The sequence below is a fragment of the Phodopus roborovskii genome, unplaced genomic scaffold (genome assembly GCF_943737965.1).
Source record: "Phodopus roborovskii unplaced genomic scaffold, PHOROB, whole genome shotgun sequence".
Taxonomy (NCBI): Eukaryota; Metazoa; Chordata; class Mammalia; order Rodentia; family Cricetidae; genus Phodopus; species Phodopus roborovskii.
The window spans coordinates 205,222-222,407 of NW_026125887.1; the positions used below are offsets into that span (position 1 = coordinate 205,222).

The following is a 17,186-nucleotide window of genomic DNA, read 5'->3' on the forward strand; positions in this document are numbered from 1 at the left end:
CCAAACGTATTAAAGGAGATGACTATTTACTCTCTGGAAAGGAAACCCAAGAATTATAAAAGTAGCTGAATCGAAAAAGTTTTATTTGTCTCCTTTTGACATCACATTTACATTCTGTTTCGATACATCATTACATCCACTTTACTTTTGAAGCAATTTATGGTTATACAGTACTATACAATAAACCAAAATTGGAACCATAGGTGGTACAGAGAATCCTGCACCTCCTGATGAACTGGGAACAGACAGAGAGCTCATAGACTGGTTGCAACTACAAGGAGCGGATGCTAATACAATAGAAAAGGTACATTTCTAAATCAAAGTATTCCTATGATATTGTTGAAAAACTGCTTATCTCATACACTGAATCACTGTTTCAGATTGTTGAAGAGGATTATACACTTTCTGATATTCTCAATGATATTACTAAGGAAGACCTAAGGTGCCTCAGACTACGGTAAGAGCTTCCAAATGCTTCGAATAATAGGTCTTAGTGAACATTTTAAAAATGAAATATTAAAAATGAAATATGACAAAATGCTGGTAGCTTCCTCCAATCTTATCTTTCCACTCTTGTTTAAATGCCCACACCTCTACACAGTGCCACCAAGTCTAGACAAAGACACACAATAATTAAAATACTTGCTTTCTCTTACTTGTGAGGTGACTATTTTCAAATTTGCTTTTCTTATGGAAACTCCTGTTTTGCAGTGGTGGTATCCTCTGTAGACTCTGGCATGCAGTCTCCCAGCACAGAAGACAAATGCAAGAGTCCTCACACTGAGCCAAGCTGGAGAGAATAAGCAAATACCCTACCTGCTTATGGCCAAAGCTTCTGTTCGTGTACACACAAATCCTGCATTTACACAGAAGGACCCCTGTTTACTTAATTCAAGCATGTATAATTTAGGTCATCCTTGTGTGAAAACAGGATTGTATGTAACATCAACCATGATCTAGTTAGTGTATTGAAGTCTTAGGATTATATTTCATTTAAAAAGTTAACATACCTTATAGCAACTGCTGTAAAGATAAAGCATAATACTTAAATGTTAGTTAAAGTGTGCCTTGCAATGAGAGTCCAAGTTCATGTGTGTTAAATGTCTAAATGGAGAAAATTAAATTATTTTACCTTTGAAGTAGCATTATTTTAAAATGCCTGATTTTATATAGCCTTTGATCAGAGACATGATGATCAGTGACAACAAGATGTCAGCCTCCACAATGCAGGGTGGTGGCTGCTACGCCTCTTCCAGTGCATTTCATTAATCCCAGCATGCCTCCTCGAGGACATATAACTATCTATGACCACACCACAAAAAGTGGCAGTTATTACTTTTAGTAACTGTTATAGGATATGATATGATGAGGGAAAGTTATAAACTCTACAATACCCATTTCAAATCCTATACAAATCCAATACACTCTTATTCACATGGATACACTGCATACAACATACAAACTACATGCAACTTACTCTTCCTTAATTTACATGTTTTCAAAACCTTTTGTGTTTGGGTATTACCTGTTCTTACAGTGAATGATGACCGCCCAACACCCATCCATTTCAGTTTCCCATTAACTGACTGACTTAAACTTGATCCACTGGTTGGCACCACGTACTTCAAAAGGAGGATCACTGCTGTAGATGTGATAGCCTAGTTCCTCCAAGGGTGGCTCTGGATCAGCTGTAGCAAACTGGGCAGCATCCTCGATTTCTTTCCTCACTTCCACATCAATCTCCTAAACACCAGAATATAATCCAAGAGGTTTTTCAATTAAGGGCAGCTTTGGAACCAACTAGTATGTCTGAGAACCTGTTCCTATACTAAATGTGCTTATAAATCTTTCAACTTTTTAATTCTATGTGAAAGCCAGAGGTTGATATCGGGCATCTATTACTCTCCAGCTCTATCCAGATAGCATTGTACACACGCATCACTGTGCCCATCTTATGTGGGTGCTGGAAATCCAGCCTCAGATCCTTATACTTTAAAAGCCAGACTTAAATCTCCAAGAGAAACTGTACCTTTAATTCTTCAACACTTGCGAGATTGCTGTTCACCATCCTATCCTTGAGAAGCATAATAGGATCACTCTTACTTCTTACTTCCTGGATTTCTTCTCGAGTGCGGTAACTATGGGGAAGAGGGATGCAATGACAAAACCATAAGAACCGTACCTGTGAACCAGACAGCTTTAGTGAAGTATAGAGTATATAGTATAGTGTATTTCTGAATTGAGAGGAACAAGCTAATACCAATGTCACCATGAGAATAGTAGGGGTGACAAGCTGTTATGCATCTCTTATAGAAAGTTATTCACTGTACACTTGGGGCTTCACTGGCATTCTGATGAGAGCCAAGTTTATGTTTCTTTGATCTGGAAGAAAGGGTCACCAGTTCTACCCCCTTTAGTCTCAAGTTTTTACATGGATGGAGCAAGGGAGAGCTCACAGTGGTGAATTATAGGATTTGAAGCCTCATACAAAGCAGCATGGCCAGCAAAATCCTGAACACACCAGGTTTCTGATAAAATGTAAGGGTTCTTCTATATGAGTGGACAATTACTATACAAAATCCATTTTTCACCTAATTTTTTTTTTTGTTTCCCTCAGTCCAGTGGTTCTCAACCTTCATAGTGCCACAATCTTGTAGTACAGTTCCTCGTGTTGTGATGATTCCCCCCCCCCCATCATAAAATAGGGTCATCGCAACTCTCAGGTTGAGAGACACTGCCTTAGTCCATTCTACAATGGCTGAACTTTGTGTTAAGCCTGCTAGAACAACTTAAACTTGCTATATGGCTAACTAAGTCAGCCTTGCTCCCTAATCTCAGTACTCTATGGGTAGACTATTACATGCCTGAATTTGGGGGAATACCCACATAAACTAAATGACCCCCAAAATAATTCTCTTGACCATTCCACATTTCAATTTAGCTATACCTGCTCATGCTAACACGTAAAATACATTGTAGGGATCTCAGTCTGCTTTCAGATATGACTCAAAACAACCACTTGGTGCCAACAAAATAATTTTATCTGGTTGTAAGAGCCATAATGAAGTATTCTACCATTTTATTTAAGTAGCTCAAAGCCTGCCACTTACCATGGGAACCACACAGATACCCCATGACTTTACCTGACTCCAGGGTCGCTCATACTATGTCCATGGTAACGGTAAGTCTGTAGCTCCATCAGGATGGGCCCCTAAACATATGGATAAGAATGTATTGATTCTTGGCACACATCCCAAAGTCTTAAACCATCTTCTATGTATCAGCTGAGTTGTCAAGAGTTTACTGGTTAACTCAAGACAGGGTTTCTCTGTGTAACAGCTCTCGCTTTCCTGTAACTCACTCTGTAGTCCAGCCAGGCCTCAAATGCAGAGATGCTCTGCCTGGCCAAGTGCTGGAAATCTTAAGGCATGTGCCACCACTTGGACTGACTTTTTTTTTGTTTGTTTTGTTTTGTTTCAAAGACAGGAGCCTATCCTGGAACTCTCTCTGTAGACCAGGCTGGCCAAAAAAAAACTCACCTGCCTCCACCTCCTCTGAGCGCTGGGATTAAAAAGATGTACACCTCCACCTCCTCTGAGCGCTGGGATTAAAAAGATGTACACTACCACCACCCAGTATGGACTGATTCTTATTTATCTCATGTTTCATCCTTCTCAAATTTACCAAAAGTAAATAAACTGCAGGGGCATATTTTCTTGGTTAGAACTGCCAGTTAAACTTAGCTACTTGTACCTTTTAAGCCAGTCTCTGTTCCCCTCTCCCCTCACTGCCATACACCGACAGGTAAAGCAGCAAGATTGCACTTGAATGTCTATTATTTAAGTAAAATTGCACATTATGGGGATTCCAAGTTTGATCATTCAAGGGATTTATGATTAACAGAGGGATGGGAACACATAATTAAGACCATGCTACCTCACTAGACTATGCTTGTCTTAGAGAGCTCATTTAGTCATTACCCCAAGATAGCTCCAACAGCTGTCTGGAAAGGCTTCTTTTAACCTTGAGATAATAGCATCATAAATCTATAATCTCATCTTACCTTACCAGACCTACAATAGGCAGCTGCAAACTTTGTTGCCTCTCGGACACACAGGATATCCATTCCATCTACCTGTTAGTAGAGGCAGAATGTAAATAAAATAAACTATCCAAATCCATTTCCCTTTTATTGTGATGCTGAAGAATAGAACCCAGGGCCTCACACATGCTAGGTAAGTGCTCTGCCACTGAGCCACACACCTCTTGCCCTCCCATTCAACTTCTTAATGACCTATTCAGGAGTAATGTGATAAAACTGTAGAGCGTCCAGAATTAACAGGATATGGTTCTGTCTCTACATTTAAGGAACCTTACCCTCAGTCCAGGAATAAAATCTCCTCTTTTGTAGTAATCTGTACTGGCCGCTGCTCTCTCAACAGATGTCCCCATGCCATAGCGGTTATTTTCACAGATGAAAATACAAGGTAATTTCCACAATGCTGCCATATTGTAAGCTTCAAATATTTGCCCCTAAAAAAAAATGTTTGAGTGGTTTAATCTAACAGTTGTTGCTTGCACAAAGTTTCCAGTGGTGAGGGAAAGGAGCATGCCCTGGCTGTGATAGGGAAATATGGTGGGTATTGTAACAACTAGACTAAATTTTGGGGGTCTACTAATACAGACCACACTGCAAAGAGGAACATGGAAAAGCACCTGAGTTTTATACTCCGCTATCAATCTGTCACACACTCACTTGACCAGATAATCAGAGCACACCAGCATCTGACATTCAGCATCTCGGCCAGGGTTGAACTAAGAGCCATCCAGGGTTAATTACTGAAAACAAGAGCCAAGGTTCAAACATAGGAATCTGGCATTGCCCTGGAGTCCAAAAAAGTAAAAGCCTCTGTATCACACTATTGGTTTATAATGGGGTATATTTAACAAGTGAGGCTGGACCTATGGCTCAGCTGTAAGAGCAAATACTGCTCTTGTGGAGAACTCAAGTTCAGTCTCCAGCACCCACATGGCAGCTCACAGCCATCCTTAACCCCAAGTTCCAGGGGACCTTCTGACCTCCATCGGTGCACAAACATGTATGCGGGCAAAACTAGAAATAAATAGATCTTTAAAAAGAAATTAAAAAAAAAAACTCGACAGAGTATGTTTGCAAAGTACTAATACAAAGCAAAGAGGAGTTTCCTCACAGAAATGTGCCCTTAGAAGGGTCTGATAACTCATGTCAAAAAGTAAATCTCTCATGTCAGCCACATGAAGTCCTATTCAGTTAATAAACATTATGTCACTTCTTTTTAAATCCAAGTATGACCAGTCACAACTTGGAAACAAAGTAACTGTAATGAAAATTAAGAGATGTGCTTACCTGATTAGCAGCACCATCACCATATAATGTCAGACACACTTCATCTTTTTCATTGTACTTGCAGGCCAGGGCAATCCCTGCTCCTAGGGGCACCTAACAGAAACAACAACCAAGAAAGGAACTGTAGGAGTTAATCAGGGTTAAAATGCATTTAAATTTCAACTCCTGAAGAGATTCTGGGAAATTAAACCAGTGCTGAGTTTTCATTCCCAACCCTGTTATTTTCAAAAAAACATGAATAAATCCTATAGTTTCACATTTCTGCACCCAAAGATTTAAGTACTGATTCCAGCAAGATAAAAAACGAAACATAGATTTTAATATATATTAAAATACATATTTTAACGTGTGTGTGTGTGTTTATCTCTCCTATTGTAGAAGATATTGTTGCATGCTGTTACATTTCACTTCTCATCAGGCCTTTGATTTTTATAGCAGCTCTTATAATTGGACCCCAGTGCTTGCACTGCCTATGAGTACTAAGTCAGTGAATGAAGTGAGGTGACGAGCCATTAACTTTTACTGACATATTAAAAAGGTGAAGGGATAGCTCCAATACTATAGGCTCTTACTCATAAAACACAAAAACAAACTTCAAATCAGTACCCAAATCTAATTAATAAATGGTACGATAAGCAATTAAAGACAAACCAAACTCCCAAATTATCAAACTCTTCAGACAATTTCTCTAGAGTGAAGCACAGGCCAGTATCAAATATATAAAGGATGTGCTCTTGCTCAACTACCTGAGCTCCAACGATGCCATTGCCTCCATAGAAGTTCTTGGCGTACATGTGCATCGATCCGCCTTTCCCTTTAGCACAACCTCCTCTTCGTCCTAGAAATGGCAGCACACATACACATGCATGAAAAACCAACCACAGAGCAATAACCACCACAAAATCCAATTGTCCAAACACCTGTCTCCAGAAAACCACTCCTCATCTCTGTCTAGGATAAGGAGGTTAGGCTAACCCAATGGTGCCTGCTCCATAATCACCTAATTACCTTAGATGTTACACTGGGTTCATTCATTCACTTCTAGTCTGGCACACTAGATAATGTAAGGTTCAAAACAGTCACAGAAAAGAGGAATATAAATAGATTGTCTAGAAATCTGCCTACATTTCACAAAGCACTTCAATCCAATTAATCTGATAGATTTCTAATGTATAGGGCTATGCTTTTCCAATTTCACCAAAGGGGCCAGATGACCTCATAAATGGTTTTACTCAGAGGCACAGAGGTACCAGGATACACATCAGAAGGCTAGTTTCAAAATCAAAATTCCTAAATTTTTTTTACCACTAACTTGTAATGCTTAATAACTTAATGGGAGACATTTTAAAACTTCCTCCACTCACTATCCCTCTCTGTAAATCCATAACAAACCTGTTAGCTCTGCAAGAATTGCTCGGACAGGTAGGCCCCGAGTGAAGGTGAAGCCATGCGCTCGATAGGCTGTGATGAGATGGTCTGTGGGGTTTATGCCAGCCTCCAGGCCCACACAGCAGGCTTCCTGTAGTAAAGGAAGAACCATGAAGCAATGCCATTATTTATTTTTGAATAAAAAGTTTCTATTAGAGACCCAACATTTTAAAAACCATGGATCAAGCTGGGCAGTGGTAGCATACACTTTTAATCCCAGCACTTGGCAGACAGAGGCAGATCTCTGTGAGATTCAGGTCAGTTTGGTCTACACAGAGAAACCCTGTCTAGAAAAGCAAAAACAAAACCCATCATTAGTAACTCAAAGAAAATGACTTTTTCATCAAAAAAAAAAACAAAGTAGAGGGTAAGGTCCAAACCAGAAGCCATAACAAATCCACAATCCTTTAGCCTGGACAGTGTTTAAAAATATAATCTGCTAGTCAGATAGTTAACATTAGAAGATTGATAGAATGCATGTAAACAAACAAAAAAAAAGGCTTAGTTCTGTGTTTCCACATGGAAGTAACTGACTGGAACCAAGTCATGACCTCTCTGAGTAGGGAAAAACCATCCAACCACTGAGCCGTTTTACACTCTCCACATTTTGTTATACATGGCTTCCATCTAGCTAGCTCCTGCAGGCTTCTGAATTTGGAACCAGTGGCTATAACCCAGTGACTGTAACTGTCAACTTCAAAATCTCTAGAATCACCTGGGTATGTCCATGAATAAGTTTCTTAGACTGAAGACCCACCCTACATGTGGATAGCTCCTCCCCATAGCCTATGATCCCAGACTGAATAAAAAGGAGAAAGCAAGCTAAAAGTACCTCTGCTTCCTGACTGCAGATTCAATGTGACTAGCTAGCTATCTCTGCATCTTCCACTACAATGCCTTCCCCACCAAGATGGACTGTACCTTCAAGCCATGAGCTAAAATAAACACTTGCAGAAGTTGCTTCTGTTGGCTATTTTGTCACAAAAGGAAGTAACTAATACACACAGACAGAAAACAACAAAATAGCTTTTTCCCAAGAATATATTCAGTGTAGATGAGTGGTGTTCTAACAAATTTTAAAACTATAGAATTCTAAGAACAGATATAAAAGTCAGACATGGTAAGTATAAATGAATTCTTAGGGTTAAAATTTACAGTGGGTCCCAGCATTCTAGAATTTATTCTGAAATCCTCATTTCAAATCCTTCTGACCCATGAAAGAGGGTGAAAATAAACAGAAACCATATTTAAAGCTAAATGTGATGGTTCATGCCTATAATCCCAGCATTCAGGGGGATGAGGTAGCATTGTCAAGTTCCAGAAATTTCAAGCCATCATGAACAATGGGAGAACAGACACAGAAAACGAACTCAGTGAGTAAAGAAATTTGCTATCAAGCCTGACAGCTTGAGTTCAATCCCTGGAACCAAAATGGTAAAAGAACCAAATCCTGCAAGCTGTCCTCTAACTCCCCACCACACACACACTCACCCCACATATAACAAAATAAGTAAATGAATGGTGCTTTTTTAATTCTAAAAGCCTGAAGGGGAAGTAAAAGAGATGAGAGGAAAGAAGCCATAAAGAAAGAGAAACCTATTTAAATATCCTAGTTAACAAACATGGCTGTATAACAAACCTACCACTTACCTGACCATCACACAAGTGACAGAAACCACGAATAATTTTCTGTTTATACAGTTGATCTGCCTTTAGCTCCATTCGCCGCACAGTCTGCATCATCCTGTAGTACTTGAGCCCATCCTCTCTGGTGAGCACGGTGGTGACGGGAGGGCCCTCTTCTAGCCGATGAAGGTCACATTTCTGAAATGAAATAAGGTGGTCACCCACCAGTTACTACTTCACAAACACTGCTGACTTGTTTTCAGATCCAACTTCACACAAGTAATACACAACTTGAACAACAGTAAAGAAACACAAGCCTCAGCACTGCTTCAAGAATAATGTGTGAAAGCACACACCTTGATCCCATCACTTGAAAGGTGAGGGCAGGAGGCAAGAATTCAAGGCTATTTGCTAGATAGATAAAGAGTTTGGGTCCATGAACCTCTGCCTCCAAAACAAAAACAGTGCTTCAAAATGCTTCTGATTCATTAAATTTACAATCATCAATGTTTCACTGACTAACACCCCATACCACAGTTATACCCAACCTCTGGGTCAAGAAGGGTCATGTGCCAGGGTCAACCCAACATATGTGTAGATGACAACATATCAGAATGTCAAGCAGTTGGACAACCCGGCCAAAGTATACTTTCCAAGCCCCTCTCCCTTAAACTACCAGCAAGTTATTCTTGCTAAACTTCTCGGAACCGTTGATTCTAGAATATTTGAAAGAAAGTAACTCCATCTTCAAAGCACCAGTATCAAAATATTCCTTGAAGATGAAACTGAATTTTACTATACCAGTGAAAAAAATTAGAAACACAAAGTGAAACACCTCTTACCTTAATCTCAAATGTAGCATCATTTGCAAAATTACGGGAAGCTATTAGCACTCTGCTCGCCTAGAAACAAAAAAAATATGCAAATAAAGTCATTACTTTCCTTTTTAACTGTCAAGAGCAAGTCATTATCATGAATGCATGCTTATGGACTTTTTTCTTATTTTTAGTTTTTTGAGACAGAGTTTTTCTGCAGCTTTGGAGGCTGTCCTAGAACTCACTCTGTAGACCAGGCTGGTCTTAAAACTCATAGGGATCTGCCTGTCTTTGCCTCACATGTGCTGAGATTAAAGGCAGTGAACTACCACCACCTGGCTGCTTATGGATTTTAAACACAGCCATATCACTATCTGAAGACAAAAAGGAAGGTGGCAAATGTCAAGCCTATCCAGTTTCTACTTTTTTTTCAAAGCAATTACAGTGAGAATAATAACCGATCAAATTGAAGAAACCAGACTATCTGTGGGCTTTTTAAGTTTATTTGAAAATGCTGCAAATAAAATTGTTAATTCCTATTTAAGGCAAGCTACTTTTCTATGACATGTACTCATGAAGAAAAAAAAACCTAAAGTATGGGATAGATACCTTAGTGAGAAACATGTTAACACTTGTCAAAAACAATGAACTTGGGTCAGCCATTCTACAACAGGAGCAGCCTAAATCTTGAGAAGGCTCCTCCTGAAGCCCCATAACAGAAGAATTTCTTAAAAACAATATTCCCCTGACTGGTTTGAGTGGCTATCATTACTGATTCCTTTCTACTCTCACAACTGAACAATCAGAATACAACAAAAACATTCTAAGTGATAGACCACAAAAACAATTATTCTATTCTAGCCACTGCCACATTTTCACATACTTACATTTAAACTAGCATCATTTCTTTTCCTGGAGATGTAAAGCATATTTACCAGATCCCATAAAAAAGCATGTTTAATATGTAACCCAATATAATTTGAAGCACTGGACTTGACCTTGGTCAATTAAAATCAGCATACTAACTATACCTCCAAGTGTATGAAGCAACAGGCAGAGTGAAAAATCTACCTATCTCTCTCGCTCTTTTCCATGGCCTCCACTCCCAATGCTGGAATTACAGGCTTGCAGTAGCCTCTATCTATGCACAGGATATAGTCTTAGAACCTCAGCAGAAGCATAAAACCACTGCTAACACCTAATTCCATGTGTGAGGACTGTGACACCAAGGGAGTTGATCTGATGATAATCAAGGTGACTCCTGGTAATGAACCGGGTGGGTGGAGTATACAGAGTGGACACCTGACCAAAGGGATGATTTATATCCTAATGTAATCAGGACAGTGGAAGATTATACCATTCTAGTCAGAATAGCACACAGATTAAAATTCATGAATTATTTCTTTCTGGAACTTGTCCTTGAGTATTTTCAGACCACATCTGACAAGAGGTAACTGAAACTAGGGAAATTTGCAAAGTCATGGACACAAGGTGGAGAGAGGCACAATATGGCAACTATTGTTATCTGATAAAGCCAACAATGGCAATGACACTACCCGAGGAAAAATATTAACTAAATACCAGTAATGAATGCTGCAGTTAAATCAGAGGTAGAGAGAATTTGTAAACATGGCTATCTAAAAATGAAGAAAAATAGCCAGGTGGTGGTGGTGCACACCTTTAATCTCAGCACTTGGGAGGCAGAGGCAGGGGGACTTCTATGAGTTCAAGGCCAGCCTGGTCTACAAGAGCTAGTTCCAGGACAGACTCCAAAACAATACAGAGAAACCGTCTCCAAAAACAAACAAAAAATAATAATAAAACAAGAAATAAAAAGAAAAATGCGGGGGGTAAAAATATAGGAAAAAAAGCTTAAACTTGAGACCAGCCAAGTAGCAAACAAATGATTGTGCCATTTTTTGGCAGGGCACTAGTGGCACACACCTTTAATCCCAGCACTTGGGAGAAACAGGCAGGAGGATCTCAGTGAGTTGGGAACACAGAATGGTCTACATACAAAGTGAGTTCCAAGACAGCCAGGACTGTTATATAGAGAAACCCAGTCTCAAAAAACAAAGTATTTTGTGGAGCTAGAAATAGCTATTCTATTGCAAAATAAGAAACTAATTTGGGGGAAAATCTAAGGCAGACACTAAATTTCAAACCCCCAACAAACACCAAGGTGCCTATTTAACATATCAAAGCTGGACCTGCCAGCCAGGTTCTCCCAGCATCCCCCAGTCCTTTACCCTGAGCTCTCCAGCCCTGGGGCTGGACTGCCTTCCCCCAGAGGCTCTTCCCCATATAATCCAGACATTGTGGTTAACCCTCCCTTTCCTTCTTAGGCCTCCTGGTTGCTACACTTGGTTCCCCTCTCTCCCTGTTCCCTCTGCCCTGCTCCCTACATGGCCCAACTCAAGTGTGGTCCTGTCCATTCTGAACTATCCCAGATACCCCTACTTCTGACTATGCTCTCCCATATACCTACAATAAACTCTCCTCAACCATACCTAGGAACAGTTCTTTCCTTTCCTTTCCTATTTATTTTTCATTCACAAACTGACCAGGCATTGTTAGCAAAGGTTAAGTTCTTTCTTTCTCAAAGATACAATTTATAGAGCTGGGTGTGGTGGGGCACACCTTTAGTCCTAGCACTCAGGAGGCAGAGGCAGGTGGATCTCTGTGTAATCTATATAGAGGGAGTTCAAGGGCAGCCAGGATACACAGAGAAATACTGTCTAAAACAAACAAGCAAAAGTAATTCTCTTTAAATGGGATTCCTGTTGGGTTTTCTTTTTTTGGGAGGGGGGTTGGCTGGGGATTGAACACTATGTGCATACTCTGAGCTACACTACCCTAATGAAATTCCTTTCCCAGAGACCTTGAACAATTTCTTCAATAAAACAAAAACTTGTATCTAAATACAGAAAGAATTTTCAAAAGTATTAAGAATTCTCAGAATGAATTAAAAACTTTACCTCATACGAAAAGACCAGAAAAAAAAAAGAGATTGGTAGTAAAAAAAATCTCACAAAAGGTACATAACAAATATAAGCAATAAGGCAAAATAAAAGTTTTTAAAGTTCAGTCTTCACCTCATTAAAAAGTAAAAGCACACTTTTATAATCCATTTCAAAGTTCCACACCCAAAACTGAAGTAAATCTCCACACTTCCATAATAGAAAGTGGAAAGGTACAAAACAGGTAGGAGCCTCAGAGGAAAATAGGGGATTACATTTAGACACAGTATCTCAGCAATCAAGGTGACTCCTGGTAATGAACCCCCTCCAGCAGTGAGTATCCCTTGTTATCTCTCAAGAGCCACTGCTTACTATTTGTAAGAATAATTTCACATGTTTAACATGAAAACCTAGAAATTGAGCTATTTTGTGTTACACGGGCTGGAATAAAAAAAAAAAAAACTGCAATTACTTAAAATTGCAACCTATAAAAAGATAGGGTTTAGAGGTCTACTCTGAGAATAAAAATGAAACCTAAGTTTTCAACATTCTGAAAGGTTTCAGGAATGGTTCCTAATTAGCATGTAACAAGTATTAGTCACAAAGAAAGTCACAAAAAAATGTAACAGCCAGGCATGGTGTGGTGCACGCCTTTGATCTCAGCACTGGGAGGCAAAGGCAGGCATGGATCTCTGTGACTGGAGTATGGTCAGAGCTCCACAGTGAGCCATATACTAAAAAAAAAAAAAAAAGTCAGGTGCAAACACAGTTCAAGCTACTCCTCCCACCATCTTCGAACACCAGATGTGGTAACACAAGTTTTTAATGCAACCGGTCAAGAGGTAGAGGTAAGCAGACCTCCGTTCCAGGCCAGCCTGGGATATAGTGAAAGACCTTGTCTCAAAAAAGAATTGAAAAGCTAGGCTATTGGAAAATTTACACCATAACACCACCAAGTGAGCAAAATAACTGGATTCTTTCTATGGTGAATTCAACTGTAGAATTCAAATTTTTTCCTGCTAAGGTGAATAAAGGAAACTAAACACACCTAAAGTTAGTGTCTAGAGTCTAACAAATATTTAAGGGCGTTCCCAGCCTCCTATTGCCCCAATACTCCAAATACGGAGCACATGTCTTAAAAGTGCAAGGTAGTTTTTTGTTGTTTTCAGATTCTAATTCAACTTCTCAAAATTTTGATTTAGTAAGAACTGGTGTTTCCCCTTCCCAATGAGGGGAACAAAGCTTCTTTAGTTTTCAACTTTATTTCGAAGCTATAAACAGATATCCCTTCAACTAACATTTCTACACACAAGAAAGTTGTTCAAACCAATTACAAATTAACAATGCAGTTAACACCTGTGAATATCCTGACTAAATTCAGGGCACAGAATAAGAGCTCAACAAATGGCCTACACATATGCAAAGACACATTAAGAAGTGTGATTTACTGCTGATTCAGATTCAAACACTAATAGAGCGTTCATTCAATAAAACGGTATTTTTCTATTACTTAATGGAATTCCTAGAGAAGTACACCTTCAACCTTTCCACAATCTCCCCAAACTAAGGAGAATTGCACCAAATCCTGAAGAAATCAACAGAACACGAATTACAAGTCAAAGACTGGTGGCAGTTACACCAAGAAAATGCAAGGTCTGTGGCTAGGCTAGAGGTCAAAATACTGAAAGCTTAGGAGTTAGACACCTCTTAAAGCCTAGGCCATAAGTAAGTCTTAACCTCTAATCCTTGTTCTCCTAAAACCATTGCTGTTTTCTTTCACAACTTTGAACTGTAAGCCTCTGTGTGTTTAAGGGTAAAGGCGGCTTCCTCTGGGTTATGCTCGATTGCTCTAAAATTGACAAAAAAAAAAAAAAAAAAAAAAAAAAAAAAAAAAAAAAAAAAGGGAGTGGAGGAAGTTTGTTTTCCATGAGCCTGACCCTACTCAGAACCGAGCACAGGTAGGTAATCCACAAACGCGTACCCAGCTGGGCACCCATAAGCGCCAGGCAGAAAGGTTGGCACACGTGCAACTCCCTGACTCAAGATAACCATGAGCTAGCGTTCTTAGTACCTCCATTATACAGATGAAGAAACTGGGCCCTGGGACGATTAAATAAAAACTTTAATTCTTGTTAGTACTTGGTAAGGACTCAATACTAGCAAGCGATGAAGTCGGGGTGTGCACGGAACCTCTGACTCCGGGGATTGCGAGCTTTTTATTTCGTCTTACGTGGCCTCTTGGCTAAGAGCAATGACAAGAAGGAGAGTGCAAGTCAGCAGAGTCCATGGAGGCTGGAGCAAACCCAAGCTCCGCCTCCTGGTGTCCCATTAGCAACGGGAGGATCTGGGGCACTGCTGGGGAGCTAGCGAGGTCTGCCAGTGGGGACTGGGGTTAGGCCCGGTGGACGGGGACCGTTCTCAAGCTACTCCTCCCCGGGCTGGGGCGACATGCACCGCGCAGGAGGCCCATGCGAGCTCTGTAGCTCGTCCCGGCTCCCGGCAGAGCTCTCCGGGGATCTGTTCCTCCCTCCTCCCGCCCCGGCTCGAGCCCCACCCCAGCCTCCCTCGTTCAGGCTGCCTCACCGGCTTCTGCGCAGCACCTGCCAACACGCGGGACACAGCAGCGAGCATCTTCCTCATGGAGCGCAGCAGACCGACGCGGTGGCAGCAGCACCAGGGCACTCAAAAGGAGTGGTTTGGGCGTCCCCAAGTCTCCTTGAGGCGCCCTGAGCTGAGACCACGCCCTAAACGCAGTGACGAGTCGAAACGACATCATGCGCAGCCCGAGTCTGTGGACCAATTAGAATGGCTGCCGGCAAAGTTTCCGCCCATCTAAGGAACCTGCGGCCGCCCATTAAAGAATTAACCAAAAAAGGGGTGGAGCTGGAGGCGCCTTCCGTCACTACGCGGCTAGCGGGTGGGGAGGCGGGACCCCCAGGGCGCCTGCGTGGGAAAGTGGGGGGACCGGGGAGGCTTGGACTTTCTCTTGTACTGTGCACCACAAGCCATAGTGAAGGGGTGAAGGCGAGTTAGGCTGGTGATGCAGCTTTGCTGCCTTGTCCCAGTACACAGAAAAGCCATGGTGTCACAGCTTGAAAGACAGACCATTTGGTTTTTTGAAATGTTTCTGCCACTAATTTGCCTTTTAAAAGATCGAGTAGCCTTACAAAATGTTGCCCTTATTGACTTGAGTGAGAATAACAGAAATAGAATAACAGTTAAATGCTGGATGTTGCTGGGCGTGGTGGCACATGCCTGTCATTCCTTCTCTAGGGAAGGTGAGGTAAGATGATAGCCAGAATTAGAGGCCAGGCTAGCTACTTAGTTCAAGGCAAGCTTGGGCTACTTAGCGAGAGTGTCTCAAAATAAAAATAAGTAAATGAAAGCAAATATGAATTACTGACCAAAGAAGTATGAGTTCAGCCTTAGCGCTTATTTGTTCTTTCACTTTCTGTTAGTTTGCTTGTTTTCATGGGGCACTCAATTTTAGACAAGCAGTTCTTTACTCCATTATGTTTGGGAAAATCGTGTCTCCTGTTCATCAAACACTATAAAGATAAGGACACAAGACCTTAGGAGAACCAGGCGTTGGTGGTGCACGCCTTTAATCCCAGCACTCTGGAGGCAAAGGCAGGTGGATCTCTGTGAGTTCGAGGCCAGCCTGGTCTACAGAGCTACTTCCAGTTCCAGGACAAGCTCCAAAGCCACAGAAAAACCCTATCAAAAATCCAAAAAAAAAAAAAAAAAACAAAAACAAAAAAAAAACTTTAGGAGAATAAAGAAAGGAAAAGGAAATATGCTCAAAGTTTGGACTGTATTAGCCATATGAGGTCACTTGGGAGCCCATGATAAAAGGTACTCTAATACTTTAATTTATGATCCCTACAGTCAATGCCACATGGAAGGAGAAAGTGCCGAAAAGTTCTTACACGGTCCTGCATATGCTTTGGCTGATTTGTCCCCTCTTTCTGGAACTGACATCTTGGTCATTGTTCTGTCCTATTCTGTCATCCACGGAAGATGAAGGATGAAATGAATGCTGATAGTGCTACATTATAACCCATGGGAAAGAAATAGCCATGAATCTTTCACAAATACATAACTGAGTAAGAAGAGGAATGTGGGTCTCTGTTAGAAGGTCTAAGGGACCTCTGACAGTGGAACCGGGATGTATCCCTGGTGCACGAAAGGACTTCAGGGGCACATTCTCCATGGAGGGATAACTACCTTAGCCTAGAGGCAGGAGGGAGGACCTAGTCCCTACTCCAAATGACTTGACAGATTTAGATGATCCTTCCTGGAATGCATCACCCTACATGTGGAGTGGGGGGGATGGGAGGGGAGGGTGGTCGGGGACGTGAGAGGGTGGGTGAGAGGGAAAGAAGGAGGGAGGGAGAGGGAAGTGGGATGGATATGTAAAATAAAAAGAAAAAAAGAAAAACAAACAAAAAAACCAAAGTAAAGCAACACAAACAACACAATAGTAAAATCTTGTCCTTCCGAGATGTCTCGCCCCTGCCACTAGTAACACTTGGAAACTAGCAGAAGGTCAGCAAAATGAAGGCTTCCTAGTCCAACTTGGGGTTACCCTTTATCTCCAGGAAACCAAAAGGACTCAGTCAGTGCTCAAGGCTTTAGCTGCCTCCCATGAGTTTCTGCTATCCTCCCTCAGCCTTGAGCCCTAATTCCTACAGGGCCCTTACTAAACACACACAAACACACAGAGAGAGACTGTGGAGGTGGGAATCATCACATGACAAAGTGACCATTGCAGTAGAGCCAGGTGGTGGCACACACACCACGCCTTTAATCCAGGCACTTGGCTTGGGAGGCAGACGCAGGCAGATCTCTGTGAGTCTGGGGCCAGCCTGGTCTACAGACCAAGTACCAGGACAGGCTCCAAAAGCTACACAGAGAAACCCAAAATATACATACATACATACATATATAGAAGCTAAAACTATCGGCTGC

General features: G+C 41.2%; 2 protein-coding genes across 2 annotated transcripts in view; one reads left to right on the forward strand and one right to left on the reverse strand.

Annotated features, from left to right (window-relative positions):
* The window catches only part of Map3k15 (mitogen-activated protein kinase kinase kinase 15), a 125,299-nt gene extending 124,160 nt beyond the window's left edge, over positions 1 to 1,139 (forward strand). The window contains exons 27-29 of the mRNA XM_051178892.1: positions 204 to 304; positions 381 to 457; positions 712 to 1,139. Of these exons, the coding sequence (XP_051034849.1) occupies positions 204 to 304; positions 381 to 457; positions 712 to 784 (251 nt within the window). The 3' untranslated portion in view covers positions 785 to 1,139. The remainder of the gene's footprint in view (positions 1 to 203; positions 305 to 380; positions 458 to 711) is intronic.
* On the reverse strand, positions 63 to 14,969 carry Pdha1 (pyruvate dehydrogenase E1 subunit alpha 1). The gene is made up of 11 exons (XM_051178890.1): positions 14,799 to 14,969; positions 9,283 to 9,342; positions 8,465 to 8,638; positions 6,779 to 6,905; positions 6,133 to 6,224; positions 5,387 to 5,479; positions 4,378 to 4,533; positions 4,064 to 4,135; positions 3,144 to 3,211; positions 2,030 to 2,138; positions 63 to 1,743 (listed from the first exon to the last, which is right to left on the reverse strand). The coding sequence occupies exons 1-11, from the start codon at positions 14,853 to 14,855 to the stop codon at positions 1,579 to 1,581; spliced, it is 1,173 nt and encodes a 390-aa protein (XP_051034847.1). The 5' UTR covers positions 14,856 to 14,969; the 3' UTR covers positions 63 to 1,578.
* Positions 14,970 to 17,186: the final 2,217 nt, after the last annotated feature.

Bases quoted from the DNA above. Each gene is read 5' to 3' on its own strand.
- Pdha1 (XM_051178890.1), bottom strand. From the start codon at position 14,855: ATGAGGAAGATGCTCGCTGCTGTGTCCCGCGTGTTGGCAGGTGCTGCG. The intron at 5,480-6,132 runs GTAGTTGAGCAA...TGTTTCTGTTAG, and splicing joins ATGGCATCGTTGGAGCTCAG to GTGCCCCTAGGAGCAGGGAT. The intron at 2,139-3,143 runs GTAAAGTCATGG...TCTTCCCCATAG, and splicing joins ATGAGCGACCCTGGAGTCAG to TTACCGCACTCGAGAAGAAA.